This window comes from Canis lupus, chromosome 23, assembly GCF_011100685.1.
Source record: "Canis lupus familiaris isolate Mischka breed German Shepherd chromosome 23, alternate assembly UU_Cfam_GSD_1.0, whole genome shotgun sequence".
NCBI classification, from domain to species: domain Eukaryota; kingdom Metazoa; phylum Chordata; class Mammalia; order Carnivora; family Canidae; genus Canis; species Canis lupus.
The window spans coordinates 17,015,924-17,042,698 of NC_049244.1; the positions used below are offsets into that span (position 1 = coordinate 17,015,924).

At 33.8% G+C, this 26,775-nt stretch overlaps 1 protein-coding gene and 1 long non-coding RNA gene across 11 annotated transcripts in view; one reads left to right on the plus strand and one right to left on the minus strand.

Moving 5' to 3' along the window:
- The window catches only part of SLC4A7 (solute carrier family 4 member 7), a 109,833-nt gene that overhangs the window by 40,451 nt on the left and 42,607 nt on the right, over positions 1–26,775 (plus strand). For 3 of the 8 annotated variants that reach the window (XM_038570657.1, XM_038570656.1, XM_038570659.1), the window contains exons 2-10: positions 524–605; positions 3,792–3,938; positions 12,194–12,332; positions 12,906–13,066; positions 14,918–15,106; positions 17,614–17,982; positions 22,937–23,052; positions 25,005–25,162; positions 26,669–26,756. In XM_038570657.1, the coding sequence (XP_038426585.1) occupies positions 524–605; positions 3,792–3,938; positions 12,194–12,332; positions 12,906–13,066; positions 14,918–15,106; positions 17,614–17,982; positions 22,937–23,052; positions 25,005–25,162; positions 26,669–26,756 (1,449 nt within the window). The remainder of the gene's footprint in view (positions 1–523; positions 606–3,791; positions 3,939–12,193; positions 12,333–12,905; positions 13,067–14,917; positions 15,107–17,613; positions 17,983–22,936; positions 23,053–25,004; positions 25,163–26,668; positions 26,757–26,775) is intronic. The other 5 variants (XM_038570658.1, XM_038570660.1, XM_038570661.1 and 2 more) reach the window with 3 other exon arrangements.
- Positions 3,785–26,775, minus strand: part of LOC106557642 — a 67,893-nt gene continuing 44,902 nt past the window's right edge. For 2 of the 3 annotated variants that reach the window (XR_005376933.1, XR_005376934.1), the window contains one exon: positions 24,972–25,155. This is a non-coding gene — a long non-coding RNA (uncharacterized LOC106557642). Of the gene's footprint in view, positions 3,805–24,971; positions 25,156–26,775 lie in introns of those variants that run through there. The other variant, XR_005376935.1, reaches the window with a different exon arrangement.

Consider the following 26,775-nt stretch of genomic DNA (forward strand, 5'->3'; position numbering starts at 1 on the left):
TTTGATTGGCTCTTGGTTAATTTACTAGTGGAAGTGATACTACATGTTTAGTCTGTAGACTCATTTTGACTATTTTATATAGAACCATAATACAATCCAATGTAGCTGAGTTAAGTGTTTCTTCTTAATTAAAGGACTTAAGAGCAAAGAAGAACCAAGCATTATGTATTGATATCTAAGGGTCTCCCTCACCTCTAATTTTCTCTTAATTTCTGATCCGGATTGTCTTTCTGTGGAGGTGAATTTATGTACCAGTTTTATTTAATAACTTCCATAGAAGACAATTAAAAATTGTCACCTCAGTTCTTACTGTGAAATTTTTGTATAATCTTTTGTAGATTAAAAACAAGCTTATAAACATACTTTAAAAAAATAATGCAGTTAGCTATAATTAGCTTATAGTTAGCTTCTTTGAGAAGAAGGCAATCTGTTATATATGTTTTGATTATTTCAAATAATGCCCCATTGGTAGGTTTTTAGTATATAATGATGTCATGAGTAAATGAGAATAATTTCTTTCTAGGGTCCTGATGAAGAAGCTGTTGTGGATCTTGGCAAAACCAGTTCAACTGTGAACACCAAGTTTGAAAAAGAAGAACTAGAAAGTAAGTTTGTTTAACTTACACTTAACAGGATAAATTACTCATAAACATTTGTTAGTGTGCTTTAAATTTTGCCTGCTATTTGTGGAAACTTTTTGTTATTATAAGGTAGAGCATAGATATGGAAAAACGTTGAACACTTTCCTAATACAGTAAGGAATAATACAACAAACACCCATGTAACTAACCATACTCATAACTGCAGATAGAATATTCCTTGATTGTTCGTTGTGTAAAGTATCGGTATAACAAAGACTTTAGAATCCATGTCCGTCCTTCCTTCCTTCCTTCCTTCCTTCCTTCCTTCCTTCCTTCCTTCCTTCCTCCTTCCTTTCCTTTCCTTTCTTTTCCTTTCCTTTCCTTTCCTTTCCTTTCCTTTCCTTTCCTTTCCTTTCCTTTCCTTTCCTTTCCTTTCCTTTCCTTTCCTTTCCTTTCCTTTCCTTTCCTTTCCTTTCCTTTCCTTTCCTTTCCTTTCTTTTCTTTTCTTTTCTTTTCTTTTTTTCTTTTCTTTCTTAGAGAGCATGAACACAGAGGTGGGGATGGGGCAGTAGTAGAGGGAGAGAGGATCTCAAACAGGCCCCATGCTCAGTGTGGAGCCTGATGCAGGGCTTGATCTCACAATACTGAGATCATGATCTGAGCCAAAGTCAGGAGTCGGATACTTAACTGACTGAGCTGTCCAGGTGCCCCTAGAATCTATGCTTTTCACATTTCATTGGTGGTTACCATTACTTACCTTGGAAAATTAAAATACCACAGTTAAAAGTTAGTTAATTCTTTTTTTTTTTTTTTTTTTTTTCCATTTCTAGCAGGCTAGGTAGTAGTGTTTTTAGCAAACCAGAATGCCAGACTAATAAGCCAGAGTTATCACTAGGTGTCATCTAACTGTTCATTTTATGGATATGTTACATCAGTCTTTTCAAGTACTATAAATAGCCTCAGTGTAGAATTATGGAACAGTTTATGCAAATGATAAATTATTGAACTGAAGCTAATATATTGGCTAATTGAAATTAAATTAAAAAAAAGAATTGTGGAGCAATAAATCATGTGTCAGTGCATCTTCCAGGAAGAAGTCCTCGCAAATGGTTTGTTTCTTTTCTTTTTTCTTTTTTTTTTTTTTTGATTAAAATAATTTTCATCGTATGGGAGAGTTGCAAAGATACTAGAGAGTGTTCCCGTATATCCTTCACTTAGGTTTTTAAAATTTTTAAATTTTACATAACCATCATAAGTTCATGAAAATGAAGAAATTAACATTGGTACAGTTCTATTAACTCGATTAAATTTATTCAGGTTTTACCAGTTTTTCTATTGATGTCCGTTTTCTGTTCTAGGATCCAGCTGAACAGTCCAGGATCTGATAGTACATTTGGTTGTCGTCTTCTCTATGACAGTGTCTTACTCTTTTCTTGTTTTTTATGACCTTGACATGTTGGAAAGGTAGTGGTGACATACTTTGTAGAATGTCTCTAAGTTTGGGTTTGTCAGTGTTATCATATGAACAGACTGAGATTATGGATATTTGGGGAGCATACCACAGAAGTGATGCAGTCTTTTCAGTGTCATATCTGAGGACATATGATATCAATGTGCCTTATTGGTGATGTTAATTTTGAAACTTGGTTAAGGTGGTGTTTGTGGCAAATGTTTTGATAGACTTTTGGGGTCTTTTTGGGAACTAAATTTTTAAGTTAAAGCCTTCTGAGACAGCTGGTACCGTATGGGGACATTAATCTGTTGCTTTTGAAAAGGAGATGGAAAGAGGCAAGTAAGTGTTCTCCATATCTACTTTATGAAATGAAGGAACCACTTTTAAAATTGACTTTATTTATTTATTTTTTAAAGATTTTATTTATTTATTCATGAGAGACACAGAGAGAGAGGCAGAGAACAGGCAGAGGGAGAAGCAGGCTCCATGCAGGGAGCCCGACGTGGAACTTGATCCCAGGTCTCCAGGATCATGCCCTGGGCTGAAGGCGGCGCTAAACCGCTGAGCCACCCAGGCTGCCCATAAAATTGACTCTAAAAGTCTAGGTTTACTAGGGATTCTAGAAGGAGCCTCAATTGTCTAGAAGCTTACGGTTAGAGTCTGTGAATTCCAAGGACTAGGGAAGTTAAAATGTTTAGCAATAATTTTATCAACTCAAATGTAGAGTGAATCCATCACTTAGCACTTCATGTTACCTCTCAAATAGGCGCAACTTAGAATGTGAAGAACAGCACTTGGATATGTTCTTTTGCTTCCCTTGGTTACCCAAGAGCCTTTAGCTTTGCGTCTTTTATACATATCTAAATTTCAGTATGAAGTTTGAGGGAGTGATTATTTTTATCTCAGAGTTTGAACAGGCCTTTGATAGTAAAGAAGGGTTAAAGGAAAAGGAAAGGAAAAATCATAACAGAGAATACTAAGGTCGATAGTAAAAGCCAAATAAATAGTAAGGCTTGGATTTTTATATTCCTGTTTATCTATTCTTTCTAAATTGGAAACTCCTATAATATTTATTTTGGTGCATTGGGGCTATGTGCCAGAATCCATTAGTACTAATTGGAGTACAACTTTGTAATTCCCAGTACACAGTGATGAGAATTTAACTCTTTAATTTCCACTTTTCTTTAGTATTCAGAAGAAAATAGTTTCACTAAAATTAAATAGTAGTATCATTGAATTTTGTTATAATTTTTAAATTTTTTCTTACTGAGATATAATTAACAAATTTCACCATTTTGAAGTGTTTCTGAGTTTTTTGAAGTATATTCACTATGCTGTGCAGCCATCACCACTGTGATTCCAGAACATTTCCATCATCCTCCTCCCCATGCTATATAATTGATTTTTAATTTTGGGATTTTTCTGGTAAAATTAAGAAAAATTGATATTTCTACAATTTTTTATCTAGTGCCTACTGTATTGGAAGATGTTTAAACAAATTTAGCTCATTGTATATCTTTAGGTCAAGATTTCTTTTAGTTTAAGTGTGATTAGTTATTGACATTACTATGTTGGCAACTGAAACAAGAAATCAAGAGTGTCACCTTTTTCAAACTTAGCTTGGTATGTGTATTTTGGGCAATTCAAATTTTTTGCTGTTCTGGATATTCTTTTTTATCAAGGTAAAGTTTGGCATACTTTTGTAGATTTTTTTTTCTTTTTTGGAAAATCAGTAATGTTTCTATACCTTTGGCTAGGTCATCGAGCTGTCTATATTGGTGTTCATGTCCCGTTTAGTAAAGAGAGTCGTCGGCGTCATAGGCATCGTGGACACAAACATCACCACCGGAAAAGAAAAGATAAAGAATCAGATAAAGAAGATGGACGGGAGTCTCCTTCTTATGGTAAGAGAAAACAGTAGTTATTTGTTAACACTTTCAAATTCTTTCCTGAAAATCTGTTAAAAAAGTGGAATATTTTTTCTTAAATTTTATGTCTGTTATGATTTAGACATATTATAAGCCTTGAAGAATATACTAAGTGAAGTAATAATGTTTTTTCTCCAAGGAAGGTATTTAGTTTATAGATTAAGATCTATTCTGGTTAAGTGAAAAGAAGTAAAGTGTTTTGTTTTCTTCATTGTATTCCAGCCTTGGACTTGTAAAAGTTGAGTCTTGACATTTGAACTTCAGCTTGGTGGTGGTTCATTTTCTTTTCTCTATTATATATATATTTCATAATTTGTATATGCAGTGAACAAACATCGGGAATCTTTAGGTTCCTGAATGAGATTAAACTTTTTTTTCATTTTTAAACACATTTCTTGGCTAGAAAATATATACTCTAAGTTAAACTACTTGGTTATCTGTGCACAAAAGAGTGCTCTGATTAGATATGATTGTCATAAAGGACAGGATTTTTGTTTGAATGCAGAGAAATACAGAGGTGCCAATAGAGGAAATCAGAAAGAAAAAAGACATATAGGAAAGAGAATATTATCTGAAAATAAATATTGATAGTACTGATTTAAGTGGCCCTGAGAAGTGCAAATGGTGAGAACCAGAAAAAAATAGATGTACAGCCTGTGGAGGGCTCATAGAATATTACAGTTAGTGGATATATAAAGCATCATTATTTTTTTTAGGACATCATGGGCCTGCATGGCCATCTCTACACCATGGGTCCTAGCGTGTGCATTCTAGCAAAGTTACGTGAGCTGTACTTGTAGGCACTTGTGCGCTATACTAAGGGAACATTTTTGTGAGGAAGAAGGAAAGAATCCTGTGTGTCATAAAGCTACAACATGAATGTAAGAAAATGGTAATATATTAAGTTCCAATTCTGTGCTAAGCATTCCGCTAAGCCCTTGACATATGCTCTTTGATTTAACCATCTCTGCGCGTTTTATTTATTTATTTATTTTAGTTTTTATTTTGATTCCCATTAGTTAACATACAGTGTTATATTAGTTTCAGGTGTATCAGCAATTCCATAAATCACCCGGCGCTCATCACATCAAGTGCATTCCTTAATTCCCATCCCCTGTTTCACCTACCTCCCTTATGGTAACCAAGTTTGTTCTCTGTAGTTAAGAATTTCTTGGTTTGCCTTTCTCTCTCTCTTTTTTTTTACTTTCCTTGTTTTTATTTGTTTCTTAAATTCCACATGTGAGTGAAATCATATGATATTTATCTTTCTCTGACTTATTTTGCCTAGCATTATACTCTGGCTCCATTTATGTCATTGCAAATGGCAAGATTTCATTCTTTTTAGTGGCTTAATAATATTTAATTGTATATATACAATGCATCTTTATCACTCTCTGCATTATTTAAAAGATGGGTATTGTTTTCATTTTGTAGATGGAGACACTTAAGCTTAGAGAGACTCAGTGTGATGGGAATCTTTTAAAAACTTGTACTAAGTAGTAGTACATGGCCTACTACAAGATTGAATAGTTAACAAAAAGTCAAAAGAAAAATCAGTACTAATTTCAGAAAGGATCACTGGTGGACTTTGATGATATTAAGTAATTTAAAAGTATTTTGCTGAGGCACCTGGGTGGCTCAGTGGTTGAGTGTCTGCCTTCAGCTCAGGTTGTTATCCTGGGGTCCTGGGATCTAGTCCTGTACCAGGCTGTCTGTGGGGAGCCTGCCTCTCCCTCTGCCTATTTCTCTGCCTGTCTCTCTGTGTCTCTCATGAATAAATAAGTAAAACCTTTTAAAAACAATTAAAAAATAAAAGTATTTTGTTTTCCTGTATAAGGCATCCTTCCAGTTTAGGATATCTTCTGCTATTCTGAATGGATCATTATGCTTCTCTAATTGATGTGAATAAAAAGTTACATAATGTTTTTATAGAATGCTATCTAGTAAACTATGTTCAGCAAGATATGTGGTTTGATGTTTCAAGCTAAGTAAGGTATGACATGTGAAATCTAAATATAGTGGTTTGAAGAACTTAGTGGGGGAATATTTGTGACTTTTTAATGGAATAAATATCCTTAGAAAAGTTTTATGCCACTGAAGTATGTTCATTTTGGTTTTAACTGCCAATATGTATCTAAGAAATTGCTATGAAGGATGTCTCTTTCTTTTTCTTGTCCCCACTTTCTTTTTTTTTTTCTAAGATTTTCTTTATTCATGAGAGACACAGAGAGAAAGAGAGGCAGAGACACAGAGAGAGAAGCAGGCTCCATGCCTGATGCGGGACTTGATCCTGGGATTCTGGGATTATACCCTGGGCCGAAGGTAGATGCTAAACCACTGAGCCACCTAGGGATCCCCATTGTCCCTATTTTTTTTTTTGTCCCCACTTTCTAAATGTATATTACATAGGATTTTTGCTTCTGGACATGATGGGGTAACATTAATTGAATTTTCCTCTTATTTTAAACAATTAGAAAAATTGACAAAATATATAAAACGGTAATTTTCACACATTGGACAACACAGTGTAGAACTCTGACCTTTGAGAGAGTGGAGGCAAATGAGATGAGCCTTGTGCTTGCCTGACTATATTACTTAGAGACAGTTCCTAGGCCACAGCACAGGGAGGGGAGGGGAATCCTGAGCAGAGCCTTGCAGGCTCTCAGAGTTGAGACAGAGATTGGAATTTGGGAAGTCCAAAAAGGCTAGTCGGTGTGGTGTGCCAGAGAATAGAGAGTTACACACAGAGAGGCTTCCAAAGGTCTGAAGAAGGATCCTTTTTAATCTTTGGTTGAGTACTGGTCTGGGCCAAAGGAAGCTACTTAAGGCCTGGGAAATAATCATCAGAAAGCAGTGGGCTAACCAGTTATTGGATATTACATAAGACTGGGAGTAAGGTATGATTTCATTAGACAGAGTAGAAAGACCTTGACATATAGGGGCATTGTGTTAAGTTCTCAGAAAGGTATTGCCTTAATAGTGAGTCTTAATTTTACACTAAAAGCTGCAGTGGATCTCTAAAATTTTTTAAAGCAAGTCTTAAAAGAATTCAATTAAAGGTCTTTGCTAGGACAAATTATAAAACTACTGAAAGAAATACAGTAAAATCCATCATCTAAGCACATAAGATTCATAATATCTGATATCTACAAATTACCTGAAATGTGAAAAGTAGGAAATATGAGCCATAACTAAGAGAAAAATAAATCAGTAGAAACACATGACAGAGTTGATGGAATTCGAACACAAGCATGTTAAAGCAAGTGTAATATATCTGCTTTCTATGCTCAAGAAGATAGAGGAAAATGTGACTCGTGAGTAGGGAAATTGAAAATATAAGAAAGTCCAAATGGAACTTCCAGCGATGAAAAATACAATATCTGAAATGAAAAATACACTAGATAAGATTAGAGGAGGATTTGACTGTATGGGGAAAAAAGTAATTTTCAAGACATAGTAGTAGAAACTACTCAGTGCAATAGAAAGGACTGAAATGAATAAATAGAGTATCAGTAATTTGTAGAAAAATATCAGTCTAACAGATGTATAATTGTAGTGCCAGAAAGGAGAGTGGCAGAAAAAAAATTTGAGGAAATAGTAGTTGAAAAATTCTAAAATTTTTTTAAAGATTTATTTATTCATGAGAGACACAGACCGAGCCAGAGAGAGAGAGAGAGAGAGAAGCGGAGACACAGGCAGAGGGAGAAGCAGGCTCCTTGCAGGGAGCCTGATGTGGGATTTGATCCTGGGTCCCAGGATCACGACCAGAGCTGAAGGCAGTCGCCCAACCACTGAGCCACCCAGGCATCCCGAAAAATTCTAAATTTAATGAAAACTGAACAACATGTTCAAGGAGCTTAGCAAAACCCAAGAGGAAACATGAAGATAATCACACAAAGGCACCTAAAAATTAAATTGCTGAAACCAGGATGTAACAATGCTAATTAAATATGCATGTCATAACAGCTTTAAAATACATGAAGCAGACTGATAAGCTTACAGTTAGTTGTTGGATATATTTTTAAAAGTTACAAATTTCAGCTCTCTTCTTAGTAACGGATAAAACAAGTTAAAAGAATCAATAAGGATATAGCTGACTGGCATAACATTGATATTTGCATTCATTGAGCCTTCCAACAGCAGCAGAAAAGTTTTTTTTTTTTTTTTTAAGATTTTATTTATTCGTGAGAGACACACAGAAAGGCAGAGACACAGGCAGAGGGAGAAGCAGGCTCCTCACAGGGAGCCCGATGATGTCAGACTCGATCCCAGGATGGGGATCATGCCCTGAGCCAAAGGCAAACGCTCAACTGCCTTTGAGCCACCCAGGTGTCCCAGAAAACAAATTTTTTATGAGTGTAAATGGAATATTTCCCAAGATAGATTGTATTCTAGTCAATAAATGAGTTTTAATATAAATTAAAAGATTGAAAGTATATTCTCAGACCACAATAGAATTAAACTACAAAGAAAAATCCCCAGATATTTGGAAATAAAACAAGATGCTTCTTAATAACAAATGGGTTAATAAAGAAGCAGTCACAACAGAAATTAGGAAGTATTTTGAACTCATAAAAATAAAAACACAGTACTGGCAATGATTGAGATAGAATCTTGCAAAGTGAAGACATGCTTCAGGTGTACAGGTTCCTTTAGCATGGTTCTTTGCAAGTTAGGACACCAATAATTATAAATTTTTTAGAGACAGCTAAAGCAGTGCATAGAGGAATATTGGTAGCACTTAATCCTTATATTAGAAAAGAAGAAAGATCTAAAATCAATTATTAAAATTTTTAACTTAAGAATCTAAGAGAAAACATGGAAGAAATTAAACCAAAGTAAGGAAAAGAAGGAAACTAACGTAGAAATGAGTAGGATAAAAACCAGGAAAGCAATAGCAAAAATCAGTTCGACTGAAATCTGATTCTTTGCAAAGATCACTAAAATTGACAAACTTATATAGCCAGAGTGATTAGGGAGGAAAAAAAAATGTAAATTACCAGCATCAGAGAAAATTTCAGTACAGGTTCTACAGGTATTAAAAGACAGAAGAGAGAGTATTATGAGTGATTTTATGCCAACAAAATTGATTATTTAGATGAAATGGGGAAATTCCTTAAGAATACAAACTATGAAAAAAAATTGATAACCTGAATTACACTTTGTGTATAAAGAAATTAAATTTGTAGTCTGAAACATTCCTACAATGAAAATGTACTTCCAAATGGCATCATGGATGCATTCAAACATATAAGGAAGAAATTGCACAGGCTACCAGAAAACTGAAGTTGAAGGAATACTTCCTAATTCATTTTTATAAATCCAACATTACCTTGATACCAAAACTAGATATAGATATTACAAGAACACAAAACTACAGACTGAATATTTCTCATGAAGTAGATTCAGAAATTCCTTTTTAAAATTTTTTTTATTTTATGTAAATTCAATTCATTAGCATGTGGTGTATTATTAGTTTCAGAGGTCAGAGCAACATGTTTTTTTTTTTTAAGATTTTATTTAGTTATTCATATTCATGAGAGATACAGAGAGAGAGAGAGAGAGAGAGAGAGGCAGAGACACAAGCAGAGGGAGAAGCAGGCTCCACGCAGGGAGCTTGATGTGGGACTCGATCCCGGGTCTCCAGGATCAGGCCCTGGACTGAAGGCGGCGCTAAACCGCTGAGCCACCCGGGCTGCCCAGATTCAGAAATTCTTAACTAAAAACATATTTTATCCTGCAATATCTAAAAAGGATACCATATCATGACTGTGGTAGGCAGAATAATGGCTCCCAAGATGTCCATCTTCCTAATGCCCAGAACCTATGAATGTTAACCTTATAGCAAATTTGAATTAACAGGTGTGACTAAGGATTTTGAGTTGGGGAAGTTACAGTGGATCATGCAAGTAGGCCAGTTGTAATGATGGGTCCCTTAGTAAGGGGGAGTCAGAAAATGAGAGGAAGTAGTTGTGACAACAGAAGCAAGTAGTTGTAGTAAGGCAGAGAGATTCAGACCCAAAGAATATAGGCAGCTTCCAGAAGCTAGAAAAGATAAGGAAATGGATTTTTCCTAGAGCCTGCAGAAGGAGCCAGCCAATGATTTTAACACTATAAGACAAATTTTGGACTTTTAGTCTCCAGAACTATATAAGAATAAATTTGTGTTTAAGCCACCAATTTTGTGGTAATTTGTTAGAGCAGCAATCAGGACATTAATACCATGTGGAAAATACTATGTGGAAAAGTAGGGTTGGTATAAAATTTAACTATCAATATAAACACATTCACACTATAAAGGAGAAAGTCCATATAATTATCTCCATAGGTGCAGAAAAAGCCCTTGACAAAATTCCACTGCCATTTATGACAACGTTCTCAGAAAGAAAGGAATAAAAGAAAACTTCCTCTATCCAATATACAGCATCTACAAAAAAAGTTTTTCAACATCACAGTGCTAAAAGATGGAATGCTTTCTTCTTACGGTTTGGAGAAAGGCAAGGTTATTCTCTGCCACTTCTATAGAACATGATATTGGAGCACCTGCTTGGTAATAAGGCAAGAAAGATGTTAAAGACATACAGATTATGAAGGAAGAAGTAAAATTGTCTTTATTTACAGATATAGGATCATGTATCTAGTAAATCCCAAGCAGTCTATGAAATTACAGAACTAAGTATGTTTTAACAAGGTTGCAGGATACACAATTAATTACATTTCTATATAGTTCTGTAGTAGCAATGAACAATCAGAAATTGAAATAGGGGATCCCTGGGTGGCTCAGCAGTTTGGCACCTGCCTTCAGCCCAGGGCCTGATCCTGGAGACCCAGGATCGAGTCCTGCGTTGGGCTCCCTGCATGGAGCCTGCTTCTCCCTCTGCCTGTGTGTCTCTGCCTCTCTCTCTCTCTGTCTCTCATGAATGAATAAATAAAAAATCTTTAAAAAATATAAAAAATAAATAAATAAGAAATACCACTTACAGTAGCACCAAAAATATTGCTTGGAGGTCTGACAAAAGATTTGTAAGATCTAAAAGTTGAAAGGTTCAAAACATTAGGCAGTTCAGTCACATGTTTTAGTTTGTCCTATTTGGGTCTCAGGATAGCCCTTTAATATAAAGACCCAGATGACATACATACTGGAAAAATTTTCAAATATGCTTTTTATTGCTTCTGCCCTTATTCTATATTTTCTTCTTTCTGGAGTTTTTCCTATTCGATTTTCTTATTCTGTTCTCTACATCTGAACCTTTAGTTTTCCATCTTCTTATTTATCATTGATGCACTCTGATTTCCTCAGATCTGTTTTTTCCTTTATTAATCATTCTAGTGTACTCTTTAATCTGTGTTGTTTGCATCTGCAAATGCCTGCAAGTTTGTTAACTTCACTGTAAATTTTGAGTTTGACTTCCTATCTCATATTCAGCAGGATTTGATTTTGTTTTCAATTGACGCTTGTGGTTGTTTGCTTGTCCTAGGACTTTCAACTGTCCTGGACTAGAATTCATACTAATTTTTTAGGGACCCTGTACTGTGTAGGTAGTTTAAATTCAGATGCCATGAATGGGGTATCTGTTTCGTAACAGTGACTTCTTTTGCCTCTCTAACTTAACTGACAGAGTTTTGCTTCTCTATGATAGTATGAAAAACCAGTTTCTGTATACCCCAGCTTTGCTTTTTTCATCATTTTTTGGAACTTAGAGATTTTCTTTTTTCACTTTTGAAGTTAGCTACATCTTAATTATATATTTAAATTTTTTGAAAATTTTGTCTAACATTTATGTTTTTAGTTTAAAAAAAAGTCTTGAGTATAGTGTTCCATGGTTTTGGATGTTGCTTTTTGTTATTTGTTTTTATATCACTTAGTTATAAGATGAGTTTCATTCATTCATTCATTTAAGATTTTAAATAATCCCTGCACCCAATATGGGGCTCAGATTTATAACCCCGAGATCAAGAAGTCACATGCTCTACTAACTGAGCCAGCCGAGCACCCCACTTGTTTATTTTTAACATACAGTTTTTCTTTTTTGTCTGTGGAGGTTATCTCTCTGCAATATTCCTTGTTTCTGATTGTTAGTCCTTGCTTCTTTCCAGATTTATATAGTATTTTAATAAAAGAGTTTTAGTGGAGTATATTTACTTAAAACAAAAGCATCTCACTTTGAGATTGAGTTTATCTTTGAATGAATTGCGACAGTTTTTGAATGTATTTAAATTCTTTTGTCAAGACACACCATCCCAGAGAGTTCAGTTCATTCTTGGTACTGAAGATGATGATGAAGAACACATTCCGCATGACCTCTTTACGGAAATGGATGAACTGTGCTACAGAGATGGAGAAGAGTATGAATGGAAAGAAACTGCCAGGTAATAATATTGAGTCTAAGCATTTAGTTGGCTCCTCTTGATTTTTTTCTTATATTGTAAATATAATAAACTATAAGCTATGGGGTGCTTATAAGACAAGAGAATTTCCTCTTGTCTGGAAGCTATAGCTTTAGCTTATCTCCTTATTATCAAAATTTTTCTTAAGTTAAGCCCATCCACTTTAAGGTATCATTGAAAGAATTATGTTAATTGTACATTTTCACATCTTTAATTAGAGACTTAAATTTCAGAAGTCAAGGGTCTGCTGCATATTTTCAGTTTAAAAGAGGATTAGCAGTGGAAACTACAGAAGTTCCATAGTGTGTCTTTGTAGACTTATTATTGTGATAGCCAGAATAGAAAGAAGAACTGTATACTTATTTTGTAATACCTCATGAGTCTAGAAACTGTGTATCATTAGCTTGATTTGTAAATGTGTTTGTATCCAAATTTTGTGTTGGTGGTGGTAATCTTTATTTCTCTTTAAAAGAACAAGTGCATGTTTATCACATTAAAATAAGCAAATGAAATCTTCATTATTTACAAAATATTTCTATGTGTTGCACATCTCAGATGGCTGAAATTTGAAGAGGATGTTGAAGATGGTGGTGACCGATGGAGTAAACCTTACGTGGCAACTCTCTCTTTGCACAGTCTTTTTGAACTAAGAAGTTGCATCCTAAATGGAACAGTGATGCTGGACATGAGAGCAAGTACTCTAGATGAAATAGCAGGTTATAGCAGTTTGACTTTTTTTTTTTTTTAATGTGTAATTTGTACTGAAATTAGAGCTATTTGCATTAGGAAAATGAGGTCGTATTTCAGACCATTGATTTAATAGCTCTGTATTGAACTTCTATCATGTGCAGGACAGTATGAGGAGTACACAGAGAAATAACCCATTTTGTCTTTAATAAGTTCAGAGTCTCAAAGATTAAGTTAGACAGGTATGGCTATAGTACCAAAAAGAAAGTGACTAGTGCCATAAGCAGTATTTGCAGTCTGTTTCTGGAAATAAAGAGAAAAGAACTTTTTGTTTCTTCAGTTTTTGCACCCAGATATCTGGGGAAGATCCACAAGGACATTAAATGTACTACTTATTTACTACTTATTTATAGAGTTTGAACACATGAGAACAAGAAGCAGGTGGTACAGGAAAAAAGTATTCTAAGGAGGAGGAAGAGAAGGAAAAAAGGTCTAGAGAGTATAGACAGGTATGGATCTCATATGAAAGTCAGTTCCTTGTGTATACAGATTCTTGAATGGTGCTAGGAGACATTTACTTTGGCTTTGCATTTAGCACATAATACAATGTAATATTTTAATTATTTATAATGTAATATCTTCTCATCCACTGTCCATTTGTATGGTAGTGAGTAGTTGTGTTAATGTTACAGTTTACCTGTTAGGTTGATTCCAGTTTTCTCTCAGAGGAATCTAATAGGTTTGAAATCTTGACTCTTATCTCACTTTTTAATATATTTTACAGGTTAAAAATAGTCCAGTCGCTATATAATGTACCATATGGCATTACCTCAGTCTCTCCATTCCCCATACTCCCCTTCACAGCTGATATATTCATCTTCCTAGAATTTATTCTATTTGACTTATCTTTTCATTTGCTCATTGGTTTTTCCACCTCTGGAAGATTGAGAGCAGAAACTTGATCCACTTAGTTAAATGCTATATTCCCAACATCTAATAGATACTCAGTAAATTGTTAATTACTGAATGAAAGAGTCCAATACTCACCTATAGTTTAGACAAAAAATATGAAGTGAAGCAATAAAATACCTTCACTTAGGTATTTTAGTCACTTAGGAAGCGACTATTATTGAATATTCAGTTTAATAGAATTTATAGTGTCCATATAGGAAAGCACTTTCAACTATACAGTGACCTCTTTATAAATAACAATACTTAATAAAAAGTGTCTCCATGGTTACATGTTTATTTGGTTTACATTGTTTATTTTTCTTTTCTTTTTTTTTAATTTTTATTTATTTATGATAGTCACACACACACACACAGAGAGAGAGAGAGAGAGAGAGAGAGAGAGAGGCAGAGACACAGGCAGAGGGAGAAGCAGGCTCCATGCACCGGGAGCCCGACGTGGGATTCGATCCCGGGTCTCCAGGATCACGCCCTGGGCCAGAGGCAGGCGCCAAACCGCTGTGCCACCCAGGGATCCCCTATTTTTCTTAGATAATGTTCATATTTATCTTTTTTCTTTCTTTTTTTTAAAAATTAAATTCAAGTTAATTAACATATAGTGTCTTATTACTCTCAGGGGTAGAATTTAGTGATTTATCAGTTGCATATAACACCCAGTGCTCCTTACATTATGTGCCCTCCTTGATGCCCATCACCCAGTTACCCCATTTCACCCCACTTCCCCTTCAGCACATATTTATCTTTATGCATACATTATTCAATATCACAAGAGAACAGTATTTTCTAGAGAACCATTAAAGATACATATTTTTTTTGGTAAGGTTTCACGTACAGTTTATTGTTTATGTTATAGTCATCCAAGTGTTAGTTTATTTAATAAAAACAGCTGTTACTTATTTTTCTTTCAATAGATATGGTATTAGACAACATGATAGCCTCTGGCCAATTGGATGAGTCCATAAGAGAGAATGTCAGAGAAGCTCTTCTGAAGAGACATCATCATCAGAATGAGAAAAGATTCACCAGTCGGATTCCCCTTGTTCGATCTTTTGCAGATATAGGCAAGAAACATTCTGACCCTCACTTGCTTGAAAGGAATGGTGAGATCAGTTGTGGCATCCAATTTTGCTAACACTTCCACTCTAACAGCATTCCATTCTACTATAATTAGCATTTGGGGGAAGAAAGATATTTTTTCCAGATAATTCTATAGGTCATTTTATTATCTCTTTTACTCTTTTTTTTAAATAATAGTGTTATTATTGTCTTTTAAAAATACCATTTCTATAATATCATTCTTTACAATATGACATTTAATCTGTAGAAATCATTTAGACGGAAAAGTTAAGTATTCTCTCTGTTATAATGGCACATTTAAGTATTTAAACACTATCACTATAGCCAATCCTGAATTACATCTTCTTGCTTTTTTTTTTCTCAAGAGTACTTGAATAATTGATTAAGGAGGCATAAATTATGATCTCTAAATTCAATCTTTTTAAAAATTTTAAGTCTTGGCTTTGAACCTTAATTGTCTGTATTAGATTTTTCATAGTGATTTTTTTGTTTGTTTCCAGAATATACCTTATTTGCTGAGCATAAATAAGTGTTTTGGGGTTGGTTTAATGATTTGACTGCCCTTTATATACTTTGTGTAAGATTTTTTTTATGGATGGTTTGTTCTTAAGTTAGAGATGACCTTCTTGATGTCTTCCAAACCATTGAGAATGGCACAGACCCACATTTTCTCACTCTCTACTCTCACGATCTGGCAATGGATTATGTGGGACGCACTGGTTTATGTGGGGATATGGTGTTTTAGTAGTCATTTACCTCTGTCACTCTTTTAAAACTGGCACACCTGGAATTTTTGCCTTTTCTCTTTTTAAAGCAGAAGAATACATCACTGGGGTTCTGTTTTGGCTCTTGAGGAGAGCTCTGTTGATAGTGACTCCAAAACCTAGGTACAGAGGGTTGGAGTTGCTTATGAGGGTTCTTCTTGCCTCTAGCTGATACCATTACTCAAGGCTTAAAAGGATTAAAGTGAAGAGGAGTGGATGATGGGCCACAATGTCTTTCTTCTCATCTTTTCTGCTCCTGCATATATTGGCTTTTAAGTATTCTACAAACAGCCATTGGTGATGGGATGTAGTTTAATATATCTAAAGTCAACAGTAATCATCTTTTGCAGCCCGAGTGACATACTTAGGTCTGTTTTCTTCTGAGCATTTGACCATTAAAACTTTGTAAACTGTTTAAAATGAGGCCTTTGTATATTTAAGTAACCTTAAGAATAAAAGAAATCTCTTATGGACCTAAGTTCAATTTAGAATCAAGCCAGTGTCACATTTTACATCTTTTTCATCTTTCATGTATTTTATATTCTCAACTTGCATGAAATGAGTTCACTTACTCAGACCCTGTTAAATCTTCATTTTTCATATTGAGGGGTTCCTGATTATTCCCTGATTGTCATTTGCTTCCTTTTAATTATAAGACAATGGCTGTTTTCCTTTGAATGTCATTTTAGCATGGGCATGTTATTTTGTTGTATTATTGTTGTAATTTAACAGTTTTTTTTTTTCTGCATATAGCTTTTGTTTTAACTAAAAATGATGGTGGTTTATGGATTAAAGGTTCATCTTTTTAATATTTCTGGGATCTGTTGAGCATGTGGCTTTGATAACTTAGATCATGTGGGATTGATTGTCATAGTTCTCATATTTTTCCTAAACTCAATGTTCCACTAAGCTATACTTAGGATACCAGGTGTTTGAAATGTAGATAGACATGACCTTTTGATACGTGCTAGACTTACTTCATTATTGCCATTGTTGGGGAGAAATACTTTATTATCTAGCTAAATTAGATTGTATGTATTTGTTTAATTTTATCTGCTGTATTAGAAATGGATGCATATTTTAGGATGTTTATTAATATCTTTAGAGAGCTGAAGAATATCCTTTCAAATTGACTGTTATGTTTTTCTTTTTAAAAAATTCCTAAAACTTGCATTATGTTTTAAATTTTACTTAAGAGCACTACCGGAAGTTGATGTTCTACTGACTAATATAAAGATTTGATACTAGTTTTAAGTTAGGAATTATTAGATGATGTGAACTTATCTTGTGTGAGAGAATTATCTATAGCAGTTTGGTACAGTGTAGGAAAGATACCCTAAGTATAAACTATCAGTGCTTGTAAGTTTTGTGTAGGGTTTTATTTCTTAAATTACTTTTATTATTACATTCGCAATTGCTGTTTATCATTTTTCAACTTTGCATTGTATCTTTTTTTTTTTTTAAAGCCACATTATTGGACATTCTAATTACTAACAGAATATTGCCCTGCACATCTATCATTCACATTGTTTTTTATTTTTTGTTTTGTTTTTGGATACACTTCCAGGGAACTAAGTATAATTTAAGCAACTTTTCAGTGCCTTTCTAACATTTAAAAAACTGATTGCCATGCTAACTCTGATAGCATGAATTTGAAATTTTGGGCTTACAGCTTGCAGATTACATTGTAAATTGATTTTGGTGTGTGTGTCTATTTGCCTTCTTCAGTGAACTTTATCATTTTTCATTTATTTGTTTTATCTCAGGGGAAGGCCTTTCAGCCTCCCGCCACTCTTTGCGAACAGGCCTGTCTGCCTCAAACCTTTCATTGAGAGGAGAATCGCCTTTATCTCTTCTTCTCAGTCATCTTCTTCCTTCTTCAAGAGCTGGAAGCCCTGCAGGCTCGAGGTGTACAACCCCACTACCCACCCCTCAAAGCAGCCCTCCTTCCAGCCCTAGCGTCAGTCGCCTGACCTCCAGGAGTTCCCAACAGAGTCAGCTTCAGGTCCCAGAGCTACTGGTTTCACCTGCCAGTGATGGTATCCCCACAGTAGTAATTCATCCGCCCGAGGAAGACTTAGAAGCATTGAAAGGCCAGGAGGAGAAGAATGAGGAAAATGTTGACATGACTCCAGGCAACTATTCAGAATCTCCATGTGTGGTGCTTTCTGCCTCTGGATCACTTGCACTTGGAATGCCTTTCAGCACAGAGCTTTAGCAGCATATGGAGATAATGCTTATAATTTGTTTTGACTTCTGCATGTCTTTTTTTTTCTTTATAGTATATTGTAGAAAAGAACAGAAGTATTAAACATTTTTAAGTTATAAAAAGATTACAAAGAGGACTACACATAATTTAAAGCCCTTTCAAAAATTTTCACTGGGATTTTCTGGGTCAAGGCATTTTTACAGTTCAGAAAGACGTAGTAGAAATTTTTATAAGTAATCTTCTAATTTACCACAATTTTTAAAAACTGGTGGCTTTTCTTCTTGTACATTTCTTTCATAGTGTGAATGAACACAGACATTGGACATAAATTACAATGAGGTGATGTGTCTTTCAGATACTATTTGGTGTTTTTGTGCAAAGAATGCAGTGTATTTTTACCTTCCTACACAAATAGGATCGAATGTTCTTTTCCTCCTATTATCTCTGAGAAGATCAAAGTTCTCTAATGGCTATCTGGAATCATTATTTTAAGACTAGTATTATATTTTGGAGTAGACTTTAGTTGTCTTCTGTTTAGTGCCATATTTACCTTTACTCCAAATTGACATCGAACTTTTCAAGACCTGAGATCCTAGAGGTGTGGCTAGGATGTATATTTTTGTCTGTGAATTAGAAAAATTATTTTGTAGTGGATAAAAGACTTATAATTTATCTAAGGGTTATATATTATGATAATTCTGGCTCTTTGTAATATAGTAATTATATGTACCTTTAAACATGTTTATCTTTCCACCCAATGCATATAAAGGAGTATTCTTTAGTGACTGCTTTTTACTGACAGCTGTCAGTGTGGCATATAAATGCTAGCTAGTGGTTTTAATCACATAAGTATTATTACATTTTTTCATAATACTGATAACATGTAACACTTAGTGGTAGAGTAGGTTTATTGTATTAGCCTATTTAATGTGTATAAAAAGTTAGGTGGATACACCCATTTTCAGAGACCTAGACTCTACAAATCAGAAAAGTTAGGTAACTTCCACCTGGATCATACAACTAATAAGGACCATCTCTGTTCTCTGACAAAATCCTCGTGATCCTACCACTATATGACAGACTTCTTCTCTGTATTGAGTTTCTCCAAACATACCAAGTATATTTGATGAAGGCTCATTGTAGTTGCCAAATATATATATATATACTTGTAGAAGCAAAAAATGGAAATATGGTAGCTAAATCATTATAACATTAATTAGGACCATAGTTCTAGCTACCGTTGTTTTATTATAGTGTGTTCCATACACAGTGGTATTACTTTTCAAATATATTTATAATTCTAACTATTTGATGAAGTTCATGTTATCTCTATTTTACAAATGAAGAAAACTAAGATTTAAAGATACTAAGATCATACCATAAATGACCAGAGCAAGGAATTGAGCAGATTTACCTACAGCAAAATCCACAGTATAATATTTCATTGTAGATTTTAGTACGTCATGGAAAATATGTAGTTTAGTAATGTGGTAACCGAACAAAAAGAAAGAAATACTCTAGAATTATTTATTCAGAAGTAATTAACAGTCTAAATTAAAAAGAACCATCAAGACTTACTATTTTTCATTGAACAAAAGTGATTTTAAAGTTAATTCCTTGCATTTGTTTTTACTACTATCTAGTAGTAATACTGAACATTTCTCATTCACCAGCTTTTATGAGGGATTATAGATTTTATATAGAAACTAGGAGGGGACACACTGTTTCACAGTAGCTTGTTAGGCCATGTTGTTAAGGGGATAAAGGTAGCAATTATCTGAAAATTGAAGAATAGTATTAAGCTTTTTTTCTGCTTTGCATAAGTATGACATGAGATTTAAAGAAAAGAAATTAGAATAGGGAAGAGAGGGAATTTCTAAAGAGAAGAAAAGGCCCTTAATTATTGTTTAAGAAGACATCTATAGAAGGTATATAATTAAAAGAACAGGAACAACTGTATATTATTCTCTGGTTTAATTACCTGGTGCTTAAAGCACTTAGAAATCGTAGTTCACTTTCCTTGAAGTCTGATGTTATGTTATAGGGGGAAAGTGGCCTTAGCATCATTTTGCAGAAACTATATTTTATGTCATAGGATCATGATTTGTGCAAACTCATAGTAAAAAAAGTAGTGTTTCCTATTATGTTTTGGGGAGTAATTACATATAAAAGAGTTAAGTATATTTTTAGTATTGATAGCTCTGTTCTGATTCCATGTTTTTTAACCTTGTCACTATTGACAGTTTGGGCTGGACAGGTCTTTGTCATAGGGGCTATCCTGTGCATAGTAGGATGTTTGACAGCACCCTTGGCCTCTGTTCACTAGCTGCCAGTAGCACTGCCTAGTTGTGACAGTCAAAAATGTCCTTACATGTTACCATGGGATACATATATCCCAACACAATCTTCTGTTTGAGCACTACTGCTCCAACTACTTCGATTTTCAAACCATTAGTGGCAGAAGACTCTGGTATATTTGATTTATCTTTCTGTAGTTAGTTAGATATGCTATTGTGAGAAAAATTTAAGGGCAAAAAATAATAGATTTACCAAAGTATGATTTTTTAAATCTCAGTGTTGATTTTATATATGCATACATTATTTTCTCTTAAAGAAGTACAGTCTTTCTGAGTTATCTGTGCTAAAGATAGTTTTAATTTTGGGGAATTTACTCATTTAATTATGAGCACCAGGAATTTATTGTACAAGCAGGGAGATGTTCTTTACTGATTAAGAAATCAGCTTTCCCTTAGCTGAGATTGGGGAGGACTACATAGAGAAGATAATGGTGAAAAACTCTTAATGTGGACCTGCAGGCCAGTTCTATTAGGTTCAAGATGACCAGGTTAGCCAGATGACTTCAGATCATATTCTAGCTTTATCAGTATTGAATTCCACATCATTTCTTCTCCCATTCCGCTTTATCCTTACATTTCCACCTTAATCTTCATTCTACTCTTCTCTTCAAAATCTGATGACTGAGGCTATTCTGGGAAATTACATATATATTTTTTTGATCATACATCTGTGGATTGAATACATTTAGTAATTGGAAGTATGTGTATTGATGGTCACTTGCAGTTGACACCAAGGTATTAAAAATAGTCTTCATTTTCTTATGTGGAAGTTGGTGAAAGCCACTGAAAAATACTGGTTAGCCTTTTCTTTTTTTCCTACTTAGGCATGTATTTTAATAAAGGAATAGACTCTATTTTGGAAATTTAGAGACAAAGGTCAAAGAAGAGGAATCAATCACATAACTGTTCTGCTAAGCTAAGGTGGTGAGAAATGAGATAAGTTTTAGCACAGTTTTTATTTCAGAATTGTTTAACACTTCTAGAACACATAGCTAAATTGTTAGCATATGCTTTTTCTTTCTTTTTTTTTTTTTCAAGATTTTATTTTTAAGTAATCTCTATACCCAGTGTGGAGCTCAAACCCACAACTCCCAAGATCAGGAGTTGCATGCTCCACTGACTGTGTTAAGCCAGGTGCCCCAAAAGTTTATATATGCTATTTATACTTAGGTTTTTGGGTTATGGTAACATCCTGTTAATAGGTATTTAGTAAAAAAAGGGGATATCACAAAGGTCTTCGGTCATTGAGTTTAAGCAGTAAACCCCAATGACTTAGTTACAATTATTAGTTACAGTGTGTTCTAGAAAAATGAAGATACCCTCTGATCCATCAGATATATCTGCTATGCTTAAAAATCAGGAACTTTACTAATATTAAATTTAAAATTTATAGGATTTAGTCACAAACTGCTAAATTGAATTTCTGTGGGTAGCTAGACTGTTGTGAGTAGCAGAGTTAAAACTACAAGTCAAGTCTGTTGTAGGTCAGCCTGGCACCTTTTCTCTTGTGCTCAGTGTTTGGGGCAATAGTAATCTATATTCTTGAACTTGAAAATCCTGGGTGTTCTGAAAAAAGTGACATACATTTAATGGTAGAAATCTGTATTACATGTAACTTTATAAATATTGTTAGATGTACTTTATAAATACTGAGATTTGAACTTTTTGCAAAGATCATAATGGTAACAATTGGTCACAGGCTGCAGGTTATTTTTAGGTCATTTTATTGTTGTTTTACTGTTGCTGCTGAATGTCACTTCAAATGAGCATGCTAACAATTGAACACACATCTATCATTTGTAATCCAAACTAATTTTATAGGTCTGTCTGAATCTTTTAGGTTGAGTCAATTAAAGTCACATGGCTATGAAGTGGCAGAGAGCGTACTTATTTCAACACAGATGTGTTTGATTATAAAACTCTTACTCTTTGTATTTATATTATAAAAACATTGCTATTTTCAAGTTGTACTTAGGAATAATGGCAGTAGGCAGCACATAAATACTAGCCAAGAGAAATGAAATTCTTGAGGAAATCATTATGATAACTTTAACTTATAGTTGATGTAGTTCTTGGATTTTTCTGAGTTGCATTTAGGGTTTATCAGAAAATAAATATTGTTACTGAAGTAAGTATGCCAAGTGTAGTTTGGCATCATTAAGCTGTGCAGTTTGCATGTGTTTTAGATACACCAAGAGTGCATTCCCTAAGTATTTGTAGTGGTGTAATCAGACTCAGGACTTCCAGCTTCTGTGATCCTCACCTAGTCACTTTTTTCCTTCCTTTTGCAAAAGGCCACTGTTTTGTAAATCCCAATTATATTAAATGTTAAAATATACAGCTTAATTACTGCTTAAAATGTTACTCTTGTCTTGCTGGTATGATACTAACACCTGGCACTTTTGGTTTTTTAACCTTGCACATTTGCTTTTAATAAATTATCACTTTCAGGATATGAACAGAGTCAGTTTACAAAGTGAATTTTCATTTTACTAATTTGGAATTTTTTGGTTCTTAATACAGGTATTTTGGCCTCTCCACAGTCTGCCCCTGGAAACTTGGACAATAATAAAAGTGGAGAAATTAAAGGTAATGGAGGTGGAGGAAGCAGAGAGAATAGTACTGTTGACTTCAGCAAGGTAATTTTGTCCTTCCCTGTAAATTGTCATAATCATTCTTACTGAGAGAATCACTAGCAATGTGACTTTATTGGCATTGATTACAATAATTTTTTAATAGATTGTGCTTACCAGCCTGCCTGTGATGCTCATAATATGTAATTTAAGGTCAGAAATTACAAGAAAGGTAACAGTCTAAAAGCATTTGAATATATTTATATCTTACTAGTTTCAGGAATTTTGACAAAAGAATATGTGAATTATAGTGGTCTATACCTACCCATAGATAACATGAAACTTCAGGACCTTTTGAATTACAGTCATTTGTTCTGGAGCTACTACCACCAGAAAGATTAATTCTGGGCATGATGTTACAGCACTGGTGGGATCCCCTTTCTTGGCTGTAAAAAGATCCCAGAATTACTGTCTTATGGTGTTTGTACTTTCTGGAATGTCCCTGGGAAACATATCAGTGTTTCCCCATGGGTAGGTAAAGGCATGGGTTTAGAGACAACTCCCCTGTCTCAACTATGATTTTTTATTTTTGTTAGATGAATATTTAGGTGAGATAGAAATAGAAAACTTCAAAATTTCAAAGGAACTGGGCAAAAAACTCCTCTAGGTTCAAATTGTAGTTGAATTCAAAGCATACTTCATGAGGCCTACTTCTGAATAATTAATTCTGTGTGGCTCCTATAATTTTTTGAATAGTATTAGTTTGTCTTAAGATACTATTTTAGCATTGTTGTATCTGGTTTAAGATTTTTTAATTCAGTGTGACTATTTCAAGTAAGATTCATTTCTCTTAAGCCTTTTATGGTATAAAATCTATAAAATCACATTTTGCAAAAAAGGAATGTAAAATGACTTGCATTATAGCTTTGCTTGAGCTTCTTGCTCTAAAATTATCAAAGTATTTTTAATTCTTCTAACTTGATCATATTTTTACTGGTACTTCTGTTATTTCAGATGAGTGAAAAGTTTTCAGTGACTATACTGCAGTTTATTCTTGCTAAATGGATAAATATAATTTATGTTATAGATCTCCTCTAGACATGGCAGATGCCGGGTTTTTTTTTTTTTTTTTTTTTTTTTTTTTTGTTCCTCTGTCACAGTTTTACTTTTTTTTTTACTTGGCCTGTCCTTGTGTACACCTCCTTGTCTCCTGTTGGGCAGGAGTCTGCCTCCTGGCACTGTAGTTGTGGCACACTGGGTGTGGGACTCAAGAGGCCCGCTGTAAGTGCTGGTTTTATTTTTAATAGATAGCCCTGTAAGTGGTTGTTTAGTGACTTGTGTGAAACTGCATATAAATGAAGTTCCCATACTTTGATATTATGTTTATAACCTTTTCTTTGTAATTATACACAGACTACTAAATTTGATTTTTCTAGCACTGTCCTACATCTATACCAATAATGGCTATTTACTTTAGTTTTAAATAAAAATAAAAATAATTTTTTCCCACTAAGCGAAAATACCAGGGAATACACAGAGCTCTTTAAAATAAAAAGAACTTATAATAATATATATAAAATACAAAGGGGCCAGTTAATTTCTAAGATTAAACAAAAATAATCGTGAAAGGAATATTCTTTTAGCACTGTGTATAATTTCATGAATCATTGTTAGTTTGTGAACTCTATTTTTGTCCTGAATAGTTTTAATGAATAGTACTATAATCCCTAAACATTTTCTCTAGTTTGTATGTTTCATAATTTAGATCTCTGAAATAGTAAAGAGAATGATGGAGCCATTGGGTCATTGTTTGATAGATGTGTTTTGCTTGTTTTTTTGTATTTGTCTACTCCATTCTTTACATGTGTGAGAAGTTTGATGTTTATACATCCATTAGATTACCAGTTTTGATTAGTAAATAGTAGTCTTAAAAGCAGATTTTCATTCCTATTTCTCTCCATATAGACTTACAAATGCCATGCAAATTTGATTTTTAATTATTCTTTATTTGTCAATAGGTTGATATGAATTTCATGAGAAAAATTCCCTCGGGAGCCGAGGCATCCAATGTGCTGGTAGGAGAAGTGGACTTTCTGGAAAGACCTATAATTGCATTTGTGAGATTGGCTCCTGCTGTTCTCCTTTCAGGGTTGACTGAGGTCCCTGTTCCTACAAGGTAAAGAGTTCATTCTGATTAACATCCTCAGTAGCATGTCCTAAAGCTAAAGATTTTTATCTCTTGATTAAAAAGGAGCATTTTGCTTTATGTAAAAAAAAAAAAAAAAAAAAAAAGCTTATTTCAATTGTTAATATTGTTACACATCGAATGCTTTGACTAGTAGAGAATAAAAGAGCTATCTTTTTTTCTGGAATAAGAAGAAAAAAGCAAAAAACAAAAACAAAGTGTTCTTTTAAAAGATACTTAGCATTTATACCTTTTATAAGAGGTTTGGTGTTTTAGGGCCTTCGGTTTAAAGGACAGCTTGCCATTTTAGACCTGTTAGGTTCTGTGGAGTCAGAATGGAGTTGAATTCTTACTGGGCCACTTTTTCTGGGAGAGTCAAACCTGTCTGAGATTTTCTAAGCTTCATTTATAAAATGAGCATATGATTAATTCATACGGTTGATTACATGTAATAAAAAGCCTCTGGATTAGGCAAATGCTTTGTTCTGACATGACTAAAATTTTCTGTTCAATATACATAAGTAAAAAAGCAGATGGGGTCATATCCCTAAGAATTAGCAAGTTGTGTTATAAAGGATAATCAGTTTGTTAGCTATTGACTATTTAAACTTAATTGTAAATAATAATTTTAAAAATATTTTAAAAATAATTTTTGTAGTATTAAAAGATGAAGAATTACTTGCAACTTGATTGGAATATATGTGCCTATTTTTAGTATGCTTTCCTGAGTTACACTAGTGATGTAGTATTAAGGTAAGTAAGAAAAATAATTCCATAGATTTACACTATGGAATCTCATAAATTCTCATAAAACAAGAAGATGAATACTTTCAATTTGGGTAAATGTGAATATTAATATTTTTACTGTAGTGTAAATGAGGATAGAACTTAAGTAAGTTAAATACTTTTTAGTCATTTGTAAATAAATTAAAACAATAAAATAATAGGAGGTTTGATGTTAAATTTGTGGCGTCATAAGAATTCTTTTTCCTTCCATAATACCTTATTTACCACAATAGAGTCTTTATCCAGACCATATTTGAGGGATTATAAATTTTTTTGTGTATACTATGAACTGTTTTATTAGGAAAACCTTAATTGTAAGTATTTAATGGAATTGGTATTTCCCTTATTTACTAATTTACCTTTTCTGTCAATACAGATTAGATCAAACTGTTTACTCAAATTCAAAAGAGTAAAGAAAATCAGAACTTTTTATGTAAATCACTCAATTCTTTAATCACTTCTTTACCCTAAAGAAGATGGGGCTCAGTAATGTGGTAGAAAGTTAATTATGAATGCCTTGCTTAATTTTGGTGGTCTGCTTTGCTAGGGGTAGAGTGTCATCTTCTCAGTGATTGGTTGGTATAGGGGGTATAGGAGAAGAAGTCTGAATGCTGTTTCTGAGTTTACATTTGAGTGATTGCTTTACGATTGCCTAGATCTTAGTGTATATGTTGTTTATATTTAAGTTTGTGTATTTTAATGTTTCTTTAGGTTTTTGTTTCTGTTATTGGGTCCAGCAGGCAAGGCACCACAGTATCATGAAATTGGAAGATCAATAGCCACTCTCATGACAGATGAGGTAATTAAAATACCCTATG